The following is a 27,023-nucleotide window of genomic DNA, read 5'->3' as shown; positions in this document are numbered from 1 at the left end:
TGGAACTATATCGTTGTTCCTTCACTGTCACTGGGTTAAACTCCCTCTCTAACAGCACTAAAGGTGTACCTACACAAAATGAACTGCAGCAATTCAAGGCAGTGGCTCAATACCACCTTCTCAAGAGCAATTAGGGATGGGCAACAATTGCTGGCCTTGCCAGCAATGCTCACATTCCAAGAATGAATTTAAAAAATGCCTGAGTGGTCATCTGACATCACCTGTCAGGTATTGGTAGTTGTCAGCAGTCTGCAAGCAAGAAGCTCTCAGCAGCTAAGCTGACAATGCCAGATCAAAGACGGAAGATGGCTGACAAGAATTGTCATTAAGATTTTTTAAAAATTAAATGGTAAAAGAAAAATCAGTTAGCTCAAGATGTATTCCAATTGACCACAGATGCAAATTCTCATTAGTTTGAAACTTCTAGGCCTTTATTTGAAGTATATTTTTGTTCAGATCACAGCGATGCTGGTGTAAAGAGTTTAATTTGCTTCTCACAAATTAGACACTGTCCATTGCCAGTCTCATCATAAGGTGAAGCCAAAAGTGTAGAAAACATTAAACTTGGTTTGAAATTATAACAAATACACTAAAGTGGCTTTCTAGAGATTTGACTTTATAGCATTTCAAAAGCGACAAAGATTATATGTACCTAGGATAATTTATGATAGCTTGATCCTGAATACCAGTCTGGAAAATAATGCAATTAGTATTAAATATTATAATTAAATTTTTAAGCCATCAGTCCACCTCATACTACATGGCTCTAAACAAGTTCTAAACTAACAATTTTCACACGATTTTCATTAATTGTTGTATGGTTACAGATGAGTGCTTTGACAGGAGTGTGAAAGCATATGTTAGCAACAGCAAGCAAACTTTTATTAATAAAAACCTTGCATTCATCCACTGCAGAAAGCTTTGGGAGATTGCAACTAAAACCAAATGAAACAAGCAGATAAGTTTCAATTTTGAGAGACAGGGAGATGGATGAAGTAGCCATGGGTCCACACCTCCCCAACCCCACGCCCCCACAGCACAAACACTTCTGAATAATTAATCCATGCCCGACAAAACAAAGATCGCATACTGCTAATGCACATCTATTTAAGGCTACAACTGCCACAAGTTTAGAGGGACTGCTGTAGCCAATGCAGCCTGCATGTGGCAAAAATACACTTTTTTTTGCCTGAACAGAACAAGTGGGGGAGGGGAAAAAACTTCTTCACAGTATCACAGTATTCATGGGGGAATGACAAAATAGAGCTAATTTAGTTTGATCATACAAAGTCTAATTCTGAAGGAAAAAAAAGTTTCATTCTGCTTTACCTTAGTTGTAAAGTTGAAGAGCCCAACTATGTGGCCCGGGGTAACCCAAGTCTAACAACATCATTTAGCTTTAGATCCAAGATCATTTAGAAAGAATTTGAACTTGTGTCTTATTGGTGCATAAGAGAATACTCAGTGCAAGTTTGTAAATATCATGTTTCCCATTAGATAACTAGATGCTAACTTACACAGTGCTATGCAATTTAATATTAATGCCACTAGGGAAACAGTGGGAATAAATTACAAGTGATGTATAGGAAAGCTCCAGAGAAATGTTAGTTCAGATTTTGTTACCAAGCGGAAAAGACCCAGAAAAAAAAAATATCCTGCCAAAAACAGGAGACATTTTTTTAATTTAAAAAAAAAAACACTTTCATTTGAGCAGTAATATATTCCAATAAACTTTACAGGCAAGATAGAAATTCTGCAATTTGTCACTTTGCTACTTGAAACCGGTCATATTTAGAAACTATTCCATGATTTATCATGTCCTCTCTTTTGTCCACCATTGGTGGGGTCTTGCATTACAGACCATACCTAGGTTTCTCAATTTAAAAAAATTGCACTAATGCACTAATAAAACTGAAGTGAAATGAGTGAAGCCTGATCAAAGAGGTGGATTTTATAGGAGATTCTTAAAGAAGTGAGGAAAGTTAAAAGTAAAATCCAGAGACAAGAGCCAGACAACTGAAAATAGTTGGACAATGGGTTGGGGGCATAGGGTAGTATTAGAGGGTGGAGCGAGAGGAAAAGAGAGGGGGGGTGACAAAGAGGGAGTTGTTATTCAACTGGAGTTGGTCACAGAGACAAGGAGTGCCAAGGATACAGAGGGGCTTAAAAACAAGATTTTAAATTTAAGATGCTGGGGAACAGTGAGCAAGGACAGGTATGAGGGACTTGGTGTGGCATAGGATGTGACACTGGCAACAGAGTTTTGCATGTGCTGAAACGTGCAAAGGATAAAGAATAAACAAGAGCAAGGAAGTTATGTTGAACTTGTACAAGACACTATTTTGGCCTCAGCTGGAGTACTGCGTCCAGTTCTGGGCTCCGCACTTTAGGAAAGATGTCAAGGCATTGGAGAGAGTACAGAAAAGATTCACGAGAATGGTTCCAGGGATGAGGAATTTCAGTTATGAAGACAGATTGGAGAAGTTGGGACTGTTTTCCTTGGAGAAGAGAAGGCTGAGAGGTGATTTGATAGAGGTATTCAAAATCATGAGGGGCCATGAGAGTAAATAGAGAGAAACTGTTCCCATGCGTGAAAGGATCAAGAACAAGAGGGCACAGATTTAAAGTATTTTGTAAGAGAAGCAAAAGTGCAATGAGGAAAAATGTTTTCACTCAGCAAGTGGTTAAGGTCTGGAATGCACTGCCTGAGAACGTGGTGGAGGCAGGTTCAATTGAAGCATTCAAAAGGGAATTGGAAAGTTAGATGAAAAATAAGAATGTGCAGGGTTACAGGGAGAAGGGAGGGAATGGAACTGAGGGAATTGCTCTCTCCGAGAGCAGGTGCGGACACGATGGGCCGAATGGCCTCCTTCTGCACTGTAACAATTCTGTGATTCTGATTCTGTGAATAAAGGCCAGGCAGGGGAGAACTGGAGTGAGAAAGTCAGAGATGACAAAGCCAAGTATGAAGATTTCAGGGAGATATCAGACCTGTTGGATGGAGGTAGAGAAAACTACCCAATAGATTACCTGTGCTATCTATGGCAAGTGGGAATCATTGCCCTTTTCCAAACTACACTCCTTTCATTTGCTGAAAACAGACTACATGCTGTATTAAAAACTACCCAAGTTGAATTAAATCAACAGACTGTAATCACAGTGATGGACAGGATATGGGACCAGCTTGGCATTCGTTATGACACGATGACATCTTAATAATAGGCTTGTACCTGGCGACTGGCTTCTCCTGTACTTTTAGTTAAAGCTCCATATATAGATTAATAAAGAGAAGCTTCAACCTGAATGATAACTATTATACTGATCCGCAAGAACTTGCAGCAATGAAGCTTAACTTAAGAGTCCATGGGTTACTACCAACATTATATGAATCTTTTGACCCGGTTATGTAAGGGTTTCAGGGCAACATACCCAATTTCACGCAACCACATGAAGCATATAGTTGAAATACTGCAAACATTGCCCACTAACAATTTATCGCTATTCTGGGTGATAGACATTCACATTTTTTCAAAGACGAAGCTTGATCACGTGCAGCAGGCAAGCTCAGAGCATACAGCCGTCATGAAGCAATCTGCCACGGACTCGGCGTCCTTAGACAACTGAATGTTTTATTTTTTGTCCTAATTCACTCCATTATTGAATTAAACTTTGATGTATTGGTCTTGACATCTGCTTCAAGCTAATTGTATTGTGTATGATAGTTTAATCACTCCCCATGCATTTTACAGTAGCTGCCTGATTAATGCAATAGATTACCTGTGCTATCTATGGCAAGTGGGAATCATTGCCCTTTTCCAAACTACACTCCTTTCATTTGCTGAAAACAGACTACATGTTGTATTAAAAACTACCCAAGTTGAATTAAATTAACAGACTTCACTACATGTTTTTTCACATAACATTTATATACACCTGTGCACGCAAATATTTTCTGCTATTTTATCCACTGGGGTTATTGAGGGTATGGTGTGTGGGGAGGCGGAGGAGGCTGTGGAGAACTTCAGGTAATTACGTACAAAACAAATATGCCAAATAAAATCAAAATAATTTACCTGAATTGTCAACCAGCTGAACTAGTTCAAATCAGGTCAAAAATTATCTACAGAACTGAATTAGGGTTTATCCTATTCAGAGTGTTTTTCTCAAGTGATTCTACAAAATAGGAATAACTGAACACTAAAAAAGTAGAGTTTACAGTTAAAATAATAAGCGAGTGAAAATGGAGATGTGTTCAGTAATATACCCTATAGATAAATCTTGGCTGGAGTTTCCAATATTTGTTAGGACACAGTCAGTCTGCCGCTAAATGTGTTATTGTAATCTTAGTGTGTTGACAAGCTGTTTGGGGGTCCATCACTCTGAAGAATAGCACTCATCTAATATTCTTCTACCTCAGTAGTTTCATCAGATTAAGCATCAGGGATTTAATTTAACAGTTTCAGCTTTATTAGGCTGTCATGAGGACAGCCCAGCTTTGATAACTCTGGCTGCTCCAATTATGGCTGGCTTTAGGAATGACAAGTATAATGATTCTTTCATACTATACTAAAGCAATAGATGGTTGTTTTGCAGTATCATTTTGAATGCATTTTTCTTTTAACTCATTCACTAGCAGTTCCTTTAGGAAAATCCCTATTCTGTCACTACACAGAAGATTTATTTGTGTCAAAAGGATAAGGTTTAATGGTTCCCTTATTTATCTTGCCACAAGGACATCAGACTGCAGTATGCTCTTGTTAATGGCAAATGGGGCATTCTGTCTCAGATGTAATCCCCATATTCAGATCATCTTTAAATGGTCTAGCATCAAAGTGGGAAAGCGATCATCTCACAGTTGGCTTCTGACAGTGACTTGTGACATTTGTATTCAGGTCCTGCTTTTCCATGTGGCAAAAGGGCTTCCAATTTCATTTCACAGCCAGAAGCCTGCAGAAACACCAATTAACTTGCAGATCCCATTTGCTGACAAAAAAAAAAATCAGCTTCACTGCAATGCCTGGTATCTAGCAGTGCTCAGCATTTAATTCCAAAGAAGCGCCTCGAAGCAATGTGATCCTGTCACTAGCGCAGAGTTAACCTAGCCATTCGGCTTACATGGGAAGCATATTCACTTCTGCAGTCTATGTGTCACCTTTTGTTATTGCACAGAATCATAAAGCCAGCCACAGAGCAGCAACCTTATCCAGCCTCAAGGCACTGAGCTGGCACTGAAAAGGTTGACTTGATTTCCAAGCTATCTATGGACCCCATACATATAGACCAGAAAGCACTGAGCTTTAAAGGATCAACAGATATAACCACCCTAGGCAAGAACCTATTCAATTCACAGCAGAACATCTCAATGCTCTTTGCACCAAGATTAAGGTCAATAGCCACTTTATTCTTTGAGGGATTTTGCCCAACTGACCTCAGAACAATTATAGAGGGGAAAACATTATAACTAAATTGCAATTGCTATTAGATCACTCTTGTAGCATTTTACTCTGGGAAAAGTAATGCTCTTGCACATAATTACTGGGGTCTCTTCATGTGTCAATTGTATGAAGGTCACTCCCCTTCATCCCTGACTGCTTCATAATTTAAAGTTATATCCTCTTCCATTTTTCTTTCTTCTATAGCAAGGACCATTCCTCAGCCTTATGGGTGACCTGTTCCCAGACCTCTGCTAATAAACTGTAAGCATTCAGGAGGTGCATGAGAGCAGTTTAGGGTGAGACAAGCTCAATCATTATGGGAAGCACTTGCACTCAGCACCTTCCTCAATTACCTAGCACAATCATGAGCTCAGAATGTTGAGAATCTTACTGATAAACATAGACCTAGCATTCCATGGAGCAGTACAATGTGCTAAACTTTATTTCCCTAAATCAAAACACAACAAGTCACCCAACAAATATTTTTTTAGAAATATTATAACTGTTTAGAAACTAGCAATCCATTGTTCCCTTTACAACTTGTCAAAATCTCAAACAAAAAGAATACATCTGCTGGGCTATAAAGGCCTGAAAATTAAATACTACAAACAGCATCTCAAGTTATCAAGCTCAGTATAGCACAGAGCAGAGATGGTACTGTAATAAGTTTAAGCGGGTATTCCATTATGCAAATAGTTTAAAAGCATGAATATAATGTATGAATACACACTAAAATAAACAGCATAGCTCTACAAAATTACAGAGATTTAGACTAACTGCACTCCAAGAGTACAATGGAATCTCTGTTCTATTTATAAACCTGCATACATGAATACATTTAACAATTATAACTAGTGTATGGTGGTGTCTTTATTCCTTGATGAGTTTTTTTTTAACTCCAAGAGGGAAACAAGCAATACTACTCAGTTGAGCAGAGATTTTTCTGAGCAGTCAGGCTTTGAACTAGAACAAAGGGCCTCCAGGTCTCAACTGCAAATAAAAGGGCATTGTGGAAGAAACTGTGGCCCATACTTGACGTCATCGCAACGTTTAATCACTACCTCAGAGATGTTGGGTGTCTCTTCCACTCTTTAGATTAGACATTAAAAGGAGGTTTATCTAGCCATAAAAGATTCCATGATACTATTTGAAGAGTAGCAGAGAACTCTTCCAATATTCCGGCCAACATCAAAACATATTAACCAGTCATTCATTCATCTCATTATTGTGTATGGAATGTGTGCACACAAAACGGGAGATCTTGCTGGTTGTTGCCATAATTGCTACTGCAATTCAAAAAGGAAGTAGTGTGTGTGTGAAACTGCAAAGTTTCCAGAGAAAAGGCTGCATCATTTTCTTCCAACACGTGCAAATTTTCTTCCTCTTCCTTCCCCAAATCTAAACTGCATTACGTTATTCCATAATACAACTGTAGCATTTCCTTCCACTTATGGGCTTCAAGTTCTCTCTAATGCATTAGACACCAAGCTTATACAATTCCTGCAAAGAAGTAATAAGACTGAAGTGTTTGTTTAAATTACCAATGTTGCTGCAGGAATGTCAATTTTCCCACCAAGCTGAAATGGATACCGAGACCTTAAAAACACTGGCAAACACACTGACAACTCAGCAGCCATTAAAAAAAAACTGACTTGAACCATATGTGCAATGCCTATGCATGACCCACTTTACAGTCTCTTTCAACCATCTGTTTATTATCTATGTAATACTGTATACTTCTATTCTAATCCAGATTCAATCCCATAAATATCTCCTTTAGAAAAATTGACAATTTCTTTTTGCAAGCAGCAGCAGAATTCAGTTGCTTTAAAAGTGATCACTAAAATGCTTTTGTAAAGTGGTATACAATTCATACCTTGAGTGTCATTTAAATATGAAGGTGCCAATTCAAGAGTTTAAGTACAATTTACTTCTGTAATGAGGAATTCAGAATGCTGGGGACAATCTTTGTTACTGGATGGACACATTGCACTGGAGCTCCCAGCAAGCAAATCACACCAGCAATCATCCATCCAGCGAGGCAGGGGGAAAGAAAAAATAAAAACCTGATATGTAGTATCACCCTGGGCTGCTCCCATACTCCTCCCAGAAACTAATCATACAGTAGCATCAGTAGATTGCTGGGAACAGGTTGCCAGCCTGCCCCGCCTCACTGCATGTTGTAAGGCATGGGAATCCCAATGGTGGGTAACTGGAAACATAAAGAAACATCTGGGCAAGAGGGAGTTTCACTTCGAGAAAGATGCGCGTTCTTATGGTGCCCATATCTAAATAACTCATAAGAGTTTTATACATGATTAAGAATCATCTGATCATTTCTTTCAGCGAGTCAGTGCCAATGGAATTCAGGTATTGAATAGTTTAAAAACTGTAGAGGAGCTATACAGTGGCCAGAAAGACGAAACTGGTCAAGCAGTAATAACTCGATAAGTCTGTTCATCTTATACATCAGGTGTGGCCAACCTTTCAAACCTCAAAACACTAGGAAAATAAATTTTTACCACTTAAAAGTTTTAGTTTTTGCAATGCAGTGATCTTCCCTCCATCATGTGCCCTCGTGTCTGTTTAATGCCTTGGAGCAGGTTCCTCAACTGAGGAATCAACTTCAATGGGTCAAATGATCTTTAAATGTTTATGTTGCCTTTTAGATAAGACTTTAACCAAAGGCCAAATCTGCCCGTACAGGGCATCTTAAGGATCCAACAGCAAAGAGCAGGAAATTCTTCAAGTGTCCTGACCAATAAAATCAAAACAACCTAAAAAAATTGACTAGATATGAATTGGCAACCATTCTGTCAGCAATATCTTACCAGCCCTTAGCTGGAAAACCAGCCATAGCACTTAAATTGATTTAAATATTTGGAGAAACTTCAATATGAACAGCACTACATAGATACAGGAATTATTAATGTAAATGCTTCCCTCCTCCTTGTCCCCTCTTAGCCAAGTCAAAGGCCGTGTTACAAGTTTAGGGCCTTGCCTAAAATATCGGGCAGAATTTTTAGCCCCTGTTGGGGCTGGCAACGGATGCTGGCATGCCTGTTCCCCGGCTTCATCCTGCACCCTGGCCACTCTCCCACTTGCAGGTGGGTAGTCAACTGAAGTCATTAAAGGCCTCTGAGGCATATTGAGAGAGACTGACTGGGATTTAGCAGTCCGCTTCCAAGTCCCCACAGGAGGTGGGGGACAGTTTCGCTGCCTGGAGGTGGCCTCCTGGCAGCAGACCAGGGGGTGTGGAGGGTGGGGGGGGGGGGGGGGGGGAGGGGGGTAGCACTCCAGGCAAGTTTACAGGCCCTGCCTGCCTGGGTTTACCAGCAGTCACAGGCCTCCTTAGCCCCACCCCCTGGCAACACTGGTGGCCCGGTTACAAAGGCCTTTTACTACAAATTTTAAAATGTTGGAGCGGCACAGTGGCGCAGTGGTTAGCACTGCAGCCTCACAGCTCCAGGGACCCGGGTTCAATTCTGGGTACTGCCTGTGCAGAGTTTGCAAGTTCTCCCTGTGACCGCGTGGGTTTTCGCCGCGTTCTCCGGTTTCCTCCCACAGCCAAAGACTTGCAGGTTGATAGGTAAATTGGCCATTGTAAATTGCTACCTAGTGTAGGTAGGTGATAGGGAATATGGGATTACTGCAGGGTTAGAATAAATGGGTGGTTGTTGGTCGGCACAGACTCGGTGGGCCGAAGGGCCTGTTACAGTGCTGTATCTCTAAAATAAAAAAAAAAGTAAAAAAGTGTCTCCAATTTGGGGTGCCCTCTCTCTTACTTACTTGCCATGGCATCCTGCTGCTGTATCAGTGACTCTCCAGCTTCAACAGTCCACCCACCGTCCTTAATTGGATGGCAATCCTGCTCTCTGGCCACTAAGTGGCCAATTCAGGGAAAATCGCAGGTGGGCGACTGTTTCCCCTGTTTGAGCCTTACAACGAGGTTCAGAAGCTCAGAAGAAAATCCTGCCCATTGTTTCAGATGCAGCAGTACTAGTTGCTCCTGTATGCAGTCTGTCCAATATCTAAAAGATATGATGGCTTAACCCTGGTAATAATATTACCGCTAGTGATTGTTGTCTTTTGCACATGTGCTTCTTCAATCTCTTTGAAAGCAGACCAAGAAAACACTTGGGAAGACAATGCCAAAAAAGTGAAGTATTGAATTGCTTTAGTTCAAATGAACTAACAAACAGAGCAACCATTATAATCAAACTCACTGCTCCAATAGTAGCTAGTCTCTGTAACAATATAAAGTAATGAACATAGAATATTTCCCCACAACAGTGGGCATATTGCTAGACAAAAACTTCTAACGAACCTCATTCACCTTCTGAACTTGACTAACGCTTGTCCTTGGTGCTTTGTTTGCAGACCTTATTGTGTCTCTAGCTCCATTTTTTTTTTTAAATCACCCTCTGTTCAGAACCAGAAAGGAACAGTGACCTCCCAACAGAAATAGTGAGGTATTTATTGTTCAAGATAGGCTAGCAATTTGATTTAGAGTCAATGGGAAAACCTCAAAGCTAACATATCATCTTAATCACCTATTGTCTCGGTGCCTTTTTCCCTAAATTTGTATGAATACACTGCTTTAAAAACCAAATAAACTTGTTTCGAATCCTTTTTTGAAAAATGGACAAGAAATCATGAAACAGAACAGGTAGACATATGGAAAAAGATTAAATCTGCAGAAACAGAAGCAAAAAAAAAAAACAAGTAGCAGCTACAAATCCTGAAACCTCCAATCGGAGATGATCACCATGTTTGAGCCATTCACATCCGATAAATTAGGGATTAACCAAGCAATTAAAGGCACATTACCACAGTCACTATTGCATACAAAAAGTTTTAATGAAATGGTACTTCAATGAAGAGTAACTACTTCAATCCTCATTTTATTTTATTCAAGCTCATCATTTTGGTAATCAGCTGATAAGGATTGAAATGCAAAGCAAGGGCAAGGCTGGTAGGTTTTTCCTCCCTCTATCCACTGTTAGGTAGGAACATGAAAACAAGCGTAGGCAATTCAGCCCTTCAAGCGGATCATGGTTGATCTGTAACCTTCTCCATTTAGCTACCTTTGTTCCATTTTCTTTGATATCCTTACCTATCAAAAATCTATCGATGAGTCTTGAAAATTTCAACTGACCTGATAACCACAGCCTTTTGGGGAAAGACAGTTTCAAATTTCCATTAGTCTGTGTGTGAAAAAGTGCTTCCTGATGTCATTCTGAAATGGCCTAGATCTAAATTTTAAGATTACACCCCTTTGTTGTTGATTTCCCCACCAGATATACCCTATCTAATCCCTTAATCATTTTAAACACCCCTAAACCTTCTAAATGCAAGGAAATGCAAACCAAGTTTGTGCAACCTGCCCTCATAATTTAATCCTTTATACCCAGGAATTACTCTACTGAATCTGTGCTGCACTCCTGTCTAGGCTCCTCAACTCCCCTCCAAATTGAGATTAACTAACACCGAAATTAGATTACCCGACCATCCGAGTGAAGCAAGAGCACGAATATCAGGCTGCTTCAAGTTTTTGTAAATGATGCATTTTGCATCAGAACAGATTTTTTTAAAATCTGCAAACAGAAATGCATCTCTAGATTAAAAACACACTTCAGACCCGAAGAAGATCCCAAATTCCCGAAAATCTTCGTTTGCAGAGGCCTACACCCGAAACATTTGCTCTTTATAGAAGTTTTTGTTTTAACTTCACATTTTAAGCATTTATACAGCATTTTCTTTTCATCTTTTCCTTGGAGCTTCAAGGCAGCATATCTCTGTACAAAGTGATACTTTTAATCTGCAATGCAACAAATAAATGTATTTCTTTCTTGATCTTGTAATTTACCACAAAAACCCAGACCATAATCCCAGGTCACATTTTTTCCCCACATTCACAGCAAGCATCATTGTGCAGTGCTTTTCGACAAGCTGATTTATTAAAAAGGTAGAGAAAGTTTTTGAAGTTAACCAAACTTAAGCAAAACTTGCATATTTAATCCCACAAGTACCACAATAACATTTCAGCTGTAAATATTTGAATAAAACCTAGCTGGCTTCATTCAAAGAATAGCACGAGTGCAGAAACAAGTATTCTGCAGTATCACTGCTTCGCCTTACAGACAGCATTCAGAATTCAGAGCCCACTTTGTGGGCAATTGACAGGAAAAGATGCATTCTGACAGAAACTCATGTAATTCAGAGGGTTAATTGAAAGCTTAATGATGTCTTATTTCTTAGAACAAAGATTTTCACTTTGGTCTCCAACAGACCTAATTTTTAACTACTATGATATTTATGTTAGCCAATATGGCAGAAAACACAATGATAAAATAAAAACTATGCCTCCACTACACAATCCCTTTTACACTTTTAAAAGCAACTTTCCTTCCACAGAACTCTTATTTACCCAGTTCATCCCAGAGCTGTCTATACTTGTCAGTCATTGCCGTTCCTTGTTGCCTCCACAGAGAAAGACGGGGGTCAGCCATAAACTGCTCTGTTATTAATGTTAACATCCGTGCACCGTTTGAATCTCTCATCTTCAACATCTCCCGCACCTGTCAAATAGACAATTTATTAAAGCAGATGTTGCAGACATCATGGGCCATCTATTTATTCTCTTCCAAAGTTCCAAAGCATGCATTTGTTTGGAGGTTCTGGTCTCCCCCTCAATAATTGTAGCGGAGACACTCTCCTGCGTGAGCTGCTAGGATTAGCTAAGCAGTTTCAACCGAGAGCATAAACCTCTATCCACGTCAATTGCCATTTTGGTACCAAAGTATTTAAAATGAATGCCAAAACAAAACTTGACCTGTTATTTCCTCAACAATACTAAACACTCCTGTAATAGGGGCTATTCTCTCAGTTTCGCTTTGGCACTGCCACGATTAGTGCATTGTTACTCTGGGAATGGGTGCTTTTCCACCTAAATATTTTTTCCTCCAATTTGTGTTATTGACTAAGATCATCAAATGTAAAGAAGCAGTCCCACACAAGTGCAGTTTAGCATTAAAAAAATTGGATAGGACAAAAAGATGCAGTAATACAAATGCTGCCTGTATTTATCCAGAGAAACATGATAATTTACAAGATCACCCAAACTACTGTGCATATATTGTTGGATACCTGCTTAAAGGATTTGGGAGGTGTGGGGGTGGGGAAAGCAAAAGGAGTCAACCGGCTGAACGTTCCCCTATTTCCCTCTTTTAGTCACTAGCCACTGGCCCCTGGAAAGTGGAAAGCCAAAGTGTTGACTGAGAGTGAAGATGAATATTATGAAAAACAGAAAATTTGAGAGTAGTTTTGATGCTGAAGGAGTTGAGGAAGAAAATTGCAGGGACCTCAGAAATTATTTTTCTAGGTTCTGATGACTGTGGGTGTCTGCCAGGGAACTGAAGACTGGGCAATGTAGTACAAGTTTTTTTAAAAAAGGAAGACGGAACTAATCCAGGTATTTAAAGGCTGTTAGCTTAACATCTGTCCTCGGGAAAAGTTTGGAATCTATAATGAAGGATGAAATTACTGCACAGTTAAAGAGAAAATAGCAGAAACCAGCAGGGATTTCAAAGGGATGATTGCGCTTGAAAAAATCTCAGTATTCTTTGAGAAAACAGCAGATATGGTAGATGGGGAAAATGTGGTAGATGTAGCATACATGGCTTTTCTTAGGAAAGCCTTTGACAAGATACCATATAGCAGATTACTGCATAACAAGATAATCTGCAGTTAGAGTACTGTGTGCAGTACTGGGCTACAGCACTGTAGCAAAGATATTAAGGTTTTAAAGAGGGGACAGTACAGATTCACTTGGAGGTTACCTGATGTGAGGAAATACAAAGGCAGATTTGAGATGTCGGGCCGGCTCCCCAATGCGTTTCCACCTCCAAGCATTTTACCGCTCACCAACATCGCAATGCTGACGGCTACCCACCTGGCAGCGGTGGAAAGCCAATTGAGGGAAGTGATTAGGTAATTAGGCTGCATTTTTCTCCACCATTCCAATTTTCCTGGAGGCAACGGGTACAGATCCATGTCGTGTGCATGTCCCACCAGCTCACAGGAGACGAGAGCACAGCAGCAGGACCCAAGGGCTCCACCTTTACATGACAAGGGGAAGCCTGGAGTCAAGGGTCAGCAGAAGCCTACCACTGCAGCAGTTTCTCTTGGAACCAGTTGCCACAGAGTGCCAGGGATTAAGAAAACCATTCCAGCCCCTTCCTCCTCACCTCACTCTCTTTGCAGTGCTCCCTTCTTGCACCCCAGTCACTGTAGCTGCACTCATCTACTGCAGCAACAGTGCAGGCTGCCAGCCTCCCTCACATGCCAGCTCCTGATTGGTTCTCCCGCCATCCCTAATTGGACAGTGAATGTGGAGGCAACCTCCCGTAAATTTAAGCCAGTGGGCACGCTACTGAAATGCACAGGGTCAGGACCCAGAAATGGTCACAATGTCAGATTCCCGACACTCTCCGCAAAATTCGGCCCAGAGTGTTGAGAGTCTGTGGAATTCATTTCCAGGATTAGTGGCTGAAGCATAAACTATATCAGCATTCCAGATTATATTAGATAGGTGGATGAAGGAAATTGATTGAAGGAATATGAAAGCAGAGTTGTTGAATGTGATTAATACTATTTCTTGAATGGAAAATAAATACTGACATGAACTATCTGGGCTAAATGGCAGTTTCGCTGCTGTAACTTCTACACATGCATCAGATTTAAGCTGTGATGTTCACAGTTAAATAGCCAAGTATGAAGCATGAGTGTGAAGCATGTTACTTTAAAATAAATAAAGGGCACCTTCTCCCACTTCCTACTTTAATTGGTCTCTTTTACAACGCAGAAGGTGGTCTAGCAACGAACATGAACCCAGGCTTCTACCAGTGGAAGGGTAAAAAGAGGTTATCTGACAGCTTCCCCTTCTGTGGGATGAGCTTAGCCTCTAGTTGATACTTCCCTTTACCATAGGGTCATACAGTCATTTATGGCATGGAAGGAGGCCATTTGGCCCATCAAGTCATGCCAGCTCTCCACGGAGCTATACGTTCAGTTCCAATCCCTGGCTCGATCCCCTAGCCTCGTAAGTCTATTTCTCTCATGTGGTCATCCAAGTTCCTCTTGAAGTCATTGATTGTCTCCACTTCCACCACCCTTGTGGGCAGCGAGTTCCAGGTCATTACCACCCGCTGTGTAAAAAAGTTCTTCCTCATATTCCCCTTGCATCTTTTGCCTAAAACTTTCAATCTGTGTCCTCTAGTCCTTGTACCATTTGTTAATGGGAACAGTTTTTCCTCGTCTAACTTATCTAAGCCCGTCATAATTTTGTACATTTCTATTAAATCTCTCCTCAATCTCCTTTGCTCTAAGGAGAACAAACCCAGCAGAACTGAGACAGAGAACTCTGCATATGGGCTCAGGGGAAAATTGCATTTCTAATTCAGACTCCACAATTCCAATGTGTTGTATCAGCACACTAGATGCACAATTTTCTAATGCCTGAAATCTGTGAAAGATTTCACAATGTACCCAGTTTAACAAAACGCTACAGCTGTGAGCAAGACTATTGTAAACAGGCGTACAAACAAGGCAGACTTCAATTTTTAGTTTGCAATTTATAACTTATTTGCTTGGATTCTCCAATTAGAAATTTTCCTCTAAAGAGAGATTCATCAATGCCCATTTTCAAAAAATGCAGTCAAAATGCAAGGGACAATTCAATGATCCTATGCTCCTGGTGGGCGGCTATGTTCATGGGGAACAGGAGAGGGACTAAAAAAAAAAGTAAATAAAATCGATCCAAGTATTGCAGCTCTAACTCGGACCTGCAGGCCATTTGAACATGGTTCCCTGTTGGGATCGCAGGACTGATATATTTACTCTGCGTTCTTTGAATATACTTGTAAAAAAAAATGCAAAGGAAATTATGACACCGTTATACTGCAGAAACTGACAAAATCAAAAAGTACACGGCCAGAATTTTACGCCCCCCCAAAACAGCGGCCTGGTAATGGGTGGGGGGGGGGGGGGGGGGGGGAACAGCATAAATTGGAGTGGCAGGCTGGGGGTCTCTTCCTCCACTGCCAATTTTTGCGGGACGGCAAGGAGAAACAGCCCGCTACCAACCCCCCCCCCCCCCCCCATCCCACTCCCCCCGGCCAATCAAGGCCCTTAAGTGGCCAATTATCTTTCACTTAAGGGCCTCTGCTCGCTGCCAGTGGAATTTAACATTTGGCTGGCGCGCAGCTGAGGCCTCAGAAAACTTGCCTAATAAAACTAGGCAGCCTTCTGGGGGGCTGGGAGGGCCCTACTGATTGGGCACCCTGTGCCCTGCGGTGGGCCGCGCCTGAAGCCCCAAATCCTCCCAACGCACAACACGCCCCACGTGCCCCCTAACTGACCCCCCTTGCCTCGCCGAGGCCCCAAAAACATACCTCTTTTCCGAAGCTGGCCTTCATCTTCCTCCTGCAGCTGGGAGTAGTCCCATCAGTCACCACCGCCCCAGGTGGCGCTGCTGAGACTCCTCCTGCAACTGGGTGTAGTCCCATCAGTCGCCACCACTCCAGGTGGCGCTGCTGAGACTCCTCCTGTAGCTGGGTGTTGTCCCAGCAGTGGCCACCGCTCCCAGTGACGCTGCTAAGAGCTGCCAGCCCCCTAACTGGCCAGCAGTTCCATTAGGTGGGACTTCCTGCCTCAATGAAGTGAAGGTCCTGCCCTAGACCAATTAAGGACCTGGGGACTGTAAAATCCAGTCTGGATCCCAGGCCTGGCGGAGGCAGGCTTGCCACTGACCTTTCAGCCGGTGAAAGGGATCTCCCCCACCATAAAATCCAGCCCTACGTCTTTCCATTTTAAGGTCATGGCACCAAGTCACAATGTGCATGGGAATACTTACTTAATTTATGTACCATATGATTATACTAACATTCACTATCCCCTTGCTACAGTGTAGATGTATCAAAAAAGTGTAATCCATTCTAAGTGAGCTAATGAAGCTTTAAGACAAGCCATCCACTTCCATTGCATGCATAGAAATTGGCACTGAAAAGGCTGTGTTTACCACAGACCACCAAGAGATATTTTCCATGAAAACAATAATCAGGAGTTTTTATAAAATAGGCTGCAAGTGAATTCTTTAATAAGGACTTGTCTTTATATAATCTGCAGCACCTTATAAGAACCCTTACCCAAAGGATCTGTTTATTGGAGTATTTCAAATAAGCCAAATCAGTTTTAACATTAATTCATATTTTCAACTAATTTTAAATGCCATTTGAAACCTAAACGATGCAGTTCCAAGGTACGTTTAATGTAAAAGATTTTTTCCCCAAGGTGGTCTGCATTCAAGAGAACTTTTTTAGTCAGCACGTAACAAACCCAACAGTGGGGTGCAATTCTAGATTTGTTCTTCAGTTATGAAGCTGGGCAAATGGATGAAGTAACAGTGGGTGACCATTTTGGGGGCAGTAACCGTAATACAGTTAGTTTTAGCATAATCATGGAAAAGAACAAAGATAAAACAGAAGTAAAAGATCTAAATTGGGGGAAGGCAACTTTTATGTAACTGAGAGGTGACCTGTCGAAAGTGGACTGCATGCAGCTATTTGAAGGAAAATCAGTGGCAAACCAGTGGGAGGTATTCAAAAGTGAGATTCTACAGGCACAGTGTAGGCATGTCCCCACAAAGATAAAGGGTGGTACGGCCAAATCTAAAGCCCCCGGTTATCTAGAAGCACAGGGTAAGTTAAAGCAGAAAAAGAAAGCTTATGATGATCACAAAAAACTTGATACTTTAGAAAGCCTAGCGGAGTATAGAAAGTGCAGGGATGAAGTGAAAAAGGAAATTGGAAAAGCAAGGAGAGGACATGAAAAATTGTCAGGTAAAATCAAGGAAAACCAAAGATATTTTATCAGTACATTAAGAGCAAGAGGATAACTAAGGAAAGGGTAGGGCCGATCAGAGATGTACAAGGGAACTTATGTGTGGATGCAGAAGATGCAGGCGGGTTCTTAATGAGATTTTGTCTGTCTTCACAAAGGAGAGGGTCGATGCAGACATTGTAGTAAAAGAGGAGGCGTGTGAAATATTAGATATGATAAGCATAATGAGAGAGGAAGTACTAGAGGGTCTGACATCCTCGAAGGTGGATAAATCACCAGGGCCAGATGGATTGTATCCCAGGTTGTTAAAGGAGGCCAGGCAGGAAATAGCATGTGCGCTGAGGATCATCTTCAAATCCTCACTGAATACGGGCAAGGCGCCAGAGGATTGGAGGTCTGCGAGCATTGTACCATCGTTTAAAAAGGGTGCGAGGGTTAGGCCAAATAATTATAGGCTGCCCAGTTTGACCTCAGTGGTGGGTAAACTATTAGAATCAATTCTGAGAGACAGAATAAACTGCCACTTAAAAAGGCACGGATTAATCAAGGATAGTCAGCATAGATTTGTTAATTAAGGGAAGGTCACGTCTTACTAACTTGATTGAGTATTTTGAGGAAGAAACAAGAAGGATTGATGAGGGCAGTGCAGCGGATGTGGTCTACATGGATTTTAATGAGGCAGTTGACAAGGTCCCGCATGGCAGACTGGTCAGAAAAACAAAAGCCCATGGGGTACAGGCAGGTTGGATCCAAAATTGGCTCAGTAACAGGAAAGAAAGGGTAGTAGTCGACGGATGTTTTTGCAAATGGAAAGCTGTTTCCAGTGGCGTTCCACAGGGCTCAGTGTTGGGTTCCTTGCTGTTTGTAGTATATATTAATGATTTGGACTTAAAAGTGGGAGGCATAATTGGGAAATTTGCTGATGACACAATAATTGACTATGTAGTTGATAGTGAAGAGGATAGCTGTAGACTCCAGAATGATATCAATGGTTTGGTTGAGTGGGTGGAAAAATGGTATATGGAATTCAATCCAGAGAAGTGTGAGGTAATGCATTTGGGGAGGGCAAAGAAAGCAAGGGAATACACAATAAACAGGAGGATATTGAGAGGGGTAGAAGAAGTGAGAGACCTTGGTGTGCATGTCCACAGATCCCTGAAGGTGGCAGGACAGGCAGATAGAGTGGTGAAGAAGGTATATGGATTGCTTTCCTTTATTGACCGAGGTATAGAATACAAAAGCAGGGATGTAATGCTGGAACTATATAAAATGCTGTTTAGACCGCAGCTGGAGTATTGCGTACAGTTCTGGTCACCACATTACAGGAAGGACATTATTGCTCTGGAGAGAGTACAGAGGAGATTTACAAGAACGTTGCCAGGGCTTGAAAGTTGCAGCTGTGAGGAAAGATTGGATCGGCTAGGGTTGTTTTCCTTAGAACAGAGGAGGCTGAGGGGTGACTTAATTGAGATATACAAAATTATGAGGGGCCGAGACAGAGTAGACAGGAAGGATCGGTTTCCCCTAGCGGAGAGGTCAATTACCGGGGGCACAGATTTAAAAGGTGATTGGGAGAAGGATTAGAGGGGACATGAGGAAAATCTTTTTCACCCAGAGGGTGCTGGGTGTCTGGAATTCACTGCCAGGAATGGTGGTGGAGGCAGAAACCCTCAACTCATTTAAAACGTACCTGGATATGCACCTGAAGTGCTGTAACCTGCCAGGCTATGGACCAGGTGCTGGAAGGTGGGATTAGATTGGGCGGCTAGTTTTTTTCTGGCTGGCGCAGACACGATGGGCTGAATGGCCTCCTTCTGTGCCGTAATTTTTCTATGGTTCTATGGCCTTTTATAAGTGACATTAGAACAAATTATTAATACATCAATCTGGGTACAACTGATCAGGTGCTAATATTTTAGGCTCAGATGACTTTACTTCTTTGCTTAGTCATTTCTATTATTTGATTTACTTTTTGTGAACTGGCCAGTTTTGGTATTGATTTGAAGCTCACAGGCCATATATACATCAGCTGCAGGGTAACAGACAAGCAAAAATCCATACCTTTGCAAACAACAAGTTCAGCTGTTTTCCAGATCCATGGTAACCACCCTGGGAAAGGAAGAGTTTAACTTGTTCCTGGACCTGTTCCTCATCCAAGTGCCAACAGTTTTCATCATCTATGCTTGCTCCTGCTGTTGGATCAGGGGCACCTTCATCCAAAGAAGAAACCTTTTTAGTTGTATAATCAAATTGAATTCAGTTCAACTATTAAAAGGAAAAAAAAAACTATATGGGGTGCCAAGGGAAAAATATCAATCCAGTAATTCTAGCAGTGAAGTATTGAACTGCTTACCCAGAGGGTCTAAAGACTGAATCCCCTGTGCCTGCCCTGTCTAAGAGTGCAATAGTTAACTAAATGGTAATGTATTTTATAAATGGGGCACGCAAATCAAAATTTGGGAGGGAAACAGGACCATTTTCGCCCTGTCGACCACAGCTAAAATAATCTGACCTTGCTAGTTGAAAGCCAAAGTTCTGGAAACGAGACACCAACGAGACAAAGAGAGGAGCAATGGAGGAGCAAAAATTTATTTTGTTTTTGTCTCTGAAAAATAATTTCACATTCCTGAAAAGCAAACAAAAAGAATTGCCAAAAACAGCAAGAATGCTGCATACAGCTAGCACAAAGTCCTTAGAAAAATGCCACAGAATCTACTGCAAAAAGTCATTGGGCCTCATCCAAACGTTGGTCTTTCTTGCTGAGCAATAGTCACTAGGAAACAGGCCTAAAATCAGGGAATTTGCTTTAGTGCTTTTCTAAAGGTCTTACTGTTAACTCATTCATGACAAGAGCCAAGCACCAACAACAAAAAAGCAAGAAACCTGTAGGAACTGGGAGGAAGGGAGAGAAATTAACTGCTGAACCAAGAGGAGAAAATAAATAAATAAACAGAAGGGGATAAAGAATCATAACTGTTAAAGCCTAAATGACCAGAGGCAAAAAAAAAACCTGATGGGGAAGTAGAAAGCAATGAGGAAGAAGCAAGTCGAAAAATAAGATATTTTCAAGTATATAAACCCCATTATATCAGTAGACCCTCTGGCTGTACAAACCATTTCACCACAATGACTAAATAAAGGCTACCCAAATGCTCACCCAGACAACTCATCAAACCAAAATACGTCAGCAGAGAGTTCACTAAATCCAAACCAGAGATGTTCTACAGATATATTTGGCAATTCTACACATTTCAGTGCCTTCTGGAATGGAAGACATCATGAAATACAAAAATCATTCTCTATTGATTTAGGGCTCCATGCTCAATAATCTCAAGCTATTTGGTTCAGTTTTAAAATCTTGAATAAATGCTGAAACACAACCTACAATTATGTACTTAAGAAGTTTACATTAATGCATTAGAAAAAAAAGCAGGTTTCTACCCAATAAAAAGAAACACAAATCAATGCCAGGTCAACGTGCTGAACCTACCATGTACTTGATTGATTTCAGAGTTCAGGGAGAGGATTTCGTCAGCTAGTTTTTGGGCAGTAGGCAGAACTTCTGTGTGATGTACTGTGATCAAATACTGAACAAATTTCTGCAATTGGTCTCGGTTCATCTGAAAAAGTGTCTCTGAAATGGGAAGATGCAACTTGACCTGATCGGGCTTGCGAATCCGGTACAGCGAGAGTGCTACAACGTGCGCGCAATAAAAGATGTCTTTGTTTCCGCAGCCACAGGTCACTGAGGTAATTTTGCAACGATCAAAGCTGATAGCAACATTGCAAACAGTTTCTGGTTCCGACTGCGTGGCAGGCTCAGTTACCGTACCACTTAAGTGGAATCCTACAAAAGGAAAGAGGAAAGCATGGATCAGCAATGAAATAAACAAACTTATCTTCCTGCCAAACATCTTATCTTCATGCTGTTGCTGTACACTGCAACTATAACACATCATGGAGATACACATTTCCTTTTATTTACAAAAGACATCAACAATTAAAGCATGATCGTGGAAGTGAGTGAAAAATTATTGCTTTGTTTTTGAGAGACACAGAGAAAGAGAGCTGATTGCTTTAACCACATTTTATCCAATACCAAGGAGGGAGGGAAAACTCTCCAAGTAGCTTCAGCACTCAAGAGCTCTAAAATTGTGCATTTTTCAGCAATTGCTTTAAACAACCAAATTATTTACCAAGCAAGTTAAACCGGTCCAACGCCATAGCTGCACATCTTTTATTTGAACCCACGGTAATGGAAACCAGGCAGGAGTTAGACTTTGCAGCTTGTCATATAGGATGGGAGTTTGTCCAAGTTTAGGTAGTTTAGTAGGAGATCTCTCATGCTAGCAGCTGTGCTGCTTACCCACGTGAAGCAAAGTCTCACTTCTTACAAACTGAATTCTTGAAGCACAAAGAGTGTCACACAGTTCCAAAGCAAATAGGATTTGTTAAAAGTAATCTTACAACTAGGAAACAGAGAGCCAAAAAAAATTCAAAAAGTTTCTGTACAGGAACAAACTTGACCAGAAGCTTTAACACTTGAGTTTATGTTCCTTTATTTTTTTTTTAAAAAAGGATAGGAGGGACAAGAGCAGAAAGACAATAATTAAGCAAAGGAACTTTTAAAAATATGAAATTAAATCCGCAAACTATTGCATTTAGACACAACTAATCTTTCAGTGTTTTTTGATCACTTGCCATGGTAATTGAAAACTGAAGACAAAATACAGAACACTTCAAGCAAGCACAAGCAAAATTTATGGAGTAGTGTTCCATCCATGAAACAGTCAAGGTTACATTAGCAATAATAAAAGGTAAACTGAAAGTTGCATTACATCCAGTATTCAAAGGATTAAAACCAACATTAACTTGAAATGGCTTAAATATACTCTGTCATATTAATCTTCTTGGTAATATAATAGGGACAATTAAAGCAGATCTTCAGTACCAAAAAGCTGTGCAGCAAAGACTACTGAGCTGCACAGTCGCGTGAATCATCGCAAATAAATAGCCAAAAAAGCACAAGGTTCAAGGCATACCACTTTAACACAAGTCACTAAATTTTCATTAGTCAAAAGAATTTTTCAGTTCTAGGAATTTCAACTGAATATTGGGACATAATAGAAAGTTTAAGAATTGTAAGCTTGTTTCCTCACACTACAGAAAAGTATGATGCTCCAACAGAATGATGCTCTGCTAGCTGTTATGACCCAGGGTACAAGGGGGGGGTCAATGCCACCTATTTAAGTTTTCTCTGCCTCCACACAATCTATCATACTTTGGATTCCAAGACACTTATCTAATCTAAAACTATAAAATGGAATGAAATTTCAAGGCATTGGGTAACATGGTAGGTTGGCACATTTGTCCTCACTTCTGGGATCTTTGCTCATTTTCAGCCCAGCTTGAAGGGATAAACATCTATCTCCCTCTGCTAGCTGCTGGACCTTGCAACCTCAACTCAGCTCCTTAGATGCAGGCCCACAGTACAACCAAGTCCAACCTTAAAAAAAGAGACTGCACAGGCTCTCTAGCTCAGCAAACCATGCTGAGAGGTACAAAATCAAAGGGCAATCATACAGGTCATTGGTTCAATTCCAAGCTTCTACCAAGTTAGATGATCACAGCCACGGCAAGGGAAACTACAATATTCCTTAGCTCGGATAGGATGGTTTTTATTTTAAAAGAAAAAAGGCCAGAAGCCAAGGTTCCCGTTTCCCATTCCTTTCTGGAACTGCAAACATGGATAAGGGAAGATAATACGGGCGGCACAGTGGCGCAGTAGTTAGCACCGCAGCCTCACAGCTCCAGTGACCCGGGTTCGGTTCTGGGCACTGTCTGCGTGGAGTTTGCAAGTTCTCCCTGTGACCGCGTGGGTTTCCTCCGGGTGCTCCAGTTTCCTCCCACATGCCAAAGACTTGCGGGTTGATAGGTAAAATTGGCCATTGTAAAAATTGCCCCTAGTGTAGGTAGGTGGTAGGAGAATTGAGGGAAAGTGGGGATGAGAGAGGGAAAATGGGATTAATGTAGGATTAGTATAAATGGGTGGCTGATGGTCGGCGCGGACTTGGTGGGCCGAAAGGCCTGTTTCGGTGCTGTATCTCTCTATGACTCATGACTCAATAACATAAGAAAAATGCTGCCGGTGCTGGAAGATAAAAATCAGACTCAGTTACAACACCCGCCCCTCCCTTTTCCTGCTCAGGACATCAGAGACAATCTGCCCCATTTTGCTCCACCAACTCTTACACAAACAGCTATTTGGACAAGGTAGCAACAGGCCATCGTCCATAGAACAACATCCCAACATATCTCAGAATCACAAAAACTTTACAGCACAGAAGGAGGCCATTTGACCCATCATGTCCGCACTGGCTCTGAAAGAGCAATTCTCTCAGTTCCATTTCCCCGCCTTTTCCCCGTAACCCTGCACATTCTTCCTTTGCATATAACTAATTCCCTTTTGAATGCTTCAATTGAACCTGCCTCCACCACGTTCTCAGGCAGCGCAATCCAGACATTAACCACTCGCTGCGTGAAAAAGCTTTTCCTCATGTCACTTTTGCTTCTCTTACCAAATACTTTAAATCTGTGCCCTCATTCTTGATCCTTTCACATGAGTCAGGAAAGAATTTCAGAAGAGAGGAGGGGTTGAAAACTGATGGGACACCATCAGGACTGCCAGCACAAAAAAGTGAAATTCAGTCTGGTGCAGTAATGACTGCCTTTGGTGTTGAGAGATAATCATATACATCTTCTCAGATTTAAAGTTACAAAAGGTGAGAGAGGCATTTATGAAATCAAAATCTTGAGCCCCTGATGAGCCTCACTAGACATGTACAATTTTAAAAATGTAAATAATGGTTTTCTTCCTGTAACTGTGTCCCTCCTCACTTCCCATTCACTAATTCTTTGCATCTCCCTCAACAGATTGCCTTGCTTTCCTACTCCTCTTCCCCACCAGCTCTCTTCCAGTTTCATTCCTTGTCATCTCTGTATCTCAGTTTGTTTAAATGAAACAAAATAATGAATCCCACTTTGTACAGTTATTTTATTTGACCCGGAGTATTTGCAGTTGTACCTCACAGCTAAATAAGTCAGATGCTGCCACGCATCGCAAGGTGTCCTTGTCAAAGAGAGTAGGGAGGCCGGAGGTTCAGCCACATTGGACAATAAATGGTATCTGGGTGTTTCTAGTACCTTTTTTAAAAATTTCTTCAGCATCCTCAAGAAAGCAAAATAAAAAAAAAGTCACCACAGACATCAAGACACCACATATTTTATAAAAGACAGGTAAATAAACAAATGGATAAATGAAGAAAGTGCAGACCTGAGAAGCAGAATTCTATAGCAAGCACAAAGCAAAACACTGACAATGCTTTTTCATCTCATATAATTTAAGATTGGCACTGAAAGACAGGAAATTAATGCAACAACAAAAATCAAAAAGGTTTGATATTTTACCACAGCAAACCCAATAACAGCTGAAGTCCTTTAAGGGGCTAACAACTCAAACACCACAGGAAAAACTAGAAGGCAACATATGACAGGCTCAACCTGGTGTAATCTCAAATTCAGCAGAGTTAATGGTTTCTTGAACCCATGTAGTAAACTTGGTTAAAAGCCAGATTTCTCAAGGTAATTTGAAAATATATTCCACATTTTCAGCGGTCCTTTTGGAACAGAGGTAAATTATTCACAAAAAATATTCAAAGGTCATTTTTTTCCAGTACTGCATGTGCAGTAAAATAATAAAAAGAAACATACACACAATAAAACATTTAACCCAGATTTCAGTTATAGATTATTTGTAGATTTTGGACTGAAGTCCTTTGCATAGAATCATAGCAAATAAGAGCAAAAAAAAACACCACTTTGCAATTACGTCATTGCACCTGACACTACAACACTCTGTCTGGATCCAGATACTCTGGTAAACAGTCCCTTAAAGAGTTGGAATTGGTTACAAACACTAACATAACAAATTTGGGTAGATTTCCATCAAATATAGACACCACTCCTGAAACATTGTCAAAATTATCTGCAGAACCCTCTACCATGGTTTAATTGAGATGCCCATATGGGGTCTCTAGTGAGCATTTTGCCACCAGAGTGGAGCACCAACCTCCTGAACTTCTCTGATGTCACAGAATCTCAGAATTGTTACAGCACAGGAGGCCGCCATCGTGTCTGCACGGCTCTCTGAGTGAGCAATTTACTTAGTGCCACTCCCCCGCCTTCTCCCCATAACCCTACATTTTCTTCCTTTTCAGATAACTATTTAATTCCCTTTTGAATGTCGATTGAACCTTCCTCCACCACACACACTTGCAGTGCATTCCAGATCTTAACCACTCGCTGTATGTAAAGGTTTTTCATGTCACCATTGCTTCTTTTGCCAATTACCTTAAATCTGTGCCGTCCCGTTCTTGATCCTTTCATGAGTGGGAACAGCTTCTCCCAATCTACTCTGTCCAGACCCCTCATGATTTTGAAAACCTTTGCCAAATCTCCTCAGCATTCTCTTCTCCAAGGAAAACAGTCCCAACTTCTCCAATCTATCTTCGTAAATGAAGTTCTTCATCCCTGGAACCATGCTCGTAAATCTTGTCTGCACTCTCTCCAATGCCTTCACATCTTTCCTTAAATGTGGCGTCCAGAACTGGAGGCAATACTCCAGTTGAGGCCAAACCAGTGTTTTGTACAAGTTTAACATAACCTCCTTAATCTTGTACCCTATGCCCCTGTTAATAAAGCCCAGGATACTGTATGCTTTATTAACTGCTCTCTCAATGTGCCCTGCAACCTTCAATGACATATGCATATATACACCCAGGTCCCTATGCTCCTGCACCCCTTTCAGAATTGTACCCTTCATTTTATATTGTCTGTCCATGTTCTTGCTACCAAAATGAACCACTTCACATTTCACCGCATTGAACTTCATCTACCACTTGACCACCCATTCCAACAACCTGTCTACATCCTGTTGAAGTTCTACACTATCCTTCTCACAGTTCACAATGCTTCCAAATTTCATATCATGTGCAAATTTTGAAGTTGTGCCCTGTACACCAAGGTCTAGGTCATCAATATATATCAGGAAAAGCAAGGACCCCAACACTGACACCTGGCGAACTCCACTACAAACCTTCTTCCAGACTGAAAAACATCCATTAACCACTACTCTTGGTTTCCAATCACTCAGCCAATTTCGTATCCAATTTGCTACTGTCCCTTTTATTCCATGAGCTATAACTTTATATATGCTTGCCCCAAAGAGAAGCTTTTGGTTGTGGACTGTGATGGAGCTCTGTTACAGATTAATGGGTATCTTTTAAGAACATAAGAAATAGGAGTAGAAAATTCAGCCCAAGCCTACCCTGCCATTCAATAAGCTCATGGCTGATCTGCCCCAGACCTCAACTCCTCTTTCATGCCAGCTCCTCATAGATTTTTGAAATATCGGGCAGTTGAGGGCTATCTACCTCCTCCTTAAATACTTTCAGTGATCTAGCTTCCACTACCCTCTGAGAGAAGAAATTCCTTCGCATCTCAATTTTAAACGAGTGTCCTCTTATTCTGTAACTATCTCCCCTAGTTCGAGATTACCCCACTAGTGGAAACATTTTCTCAACATCTACCCTGTCAAGCCCCCTCAGAATCTTGTACGTTTCGATAAGA

General features: G+C 41.1%; 1 protein-coding gene across 1 annotated transcript in view; it reads right to left on the bottom strand.

The window, feature by feature from the left end:
• The window catches only part of LOC137371433 (zinc finger SWIM domain-containing protein 6), a 217,058-nt gene that overhangs the window by 71,697 nt on the left and 118,338 nt on the right, over positions 1-27,023 (bottom strand). The window contains exons 2-4 of the mRNA XM_068034024.1: positions 20,827-21,183; positions 19,398-19,546; positions 11,866-12,016 (exon numbers count right to left, since the gene is read on the bottom strand). Coding sequence (XP_067890125.1) covers positions 11,866-12,016; positions 19,398-19,546; positions 20,827-21,183 — 657 coding nt within the window. The remainder of the gene's footprint in view (positions 1-11,865; positions 12,017-19,397; positions 19,547-20,826; positions 21,184-27,023) is intronic.

This window comes from Heterodontus francisci, chromosome 1 (genome assembly GCF_036365525.1).
Source record: "Heterodontus francisci isolate sHetFra1 chromosome 1, sHetFra1.hap1, whole genome shotgun sequence".
NCBI classification, from domain to species: Eukaryota; Metazoa; Chordata; class Chondrichthyes; order Heterodontiformes; family Heterodontidae; genus Heterodontus; species Heterodontus francisci.
The sequence above is the reverse complement of the archived record's forward strand: the minus strand, read 5'-3'. Positions and strand labels throughout refer to the sequence as shown.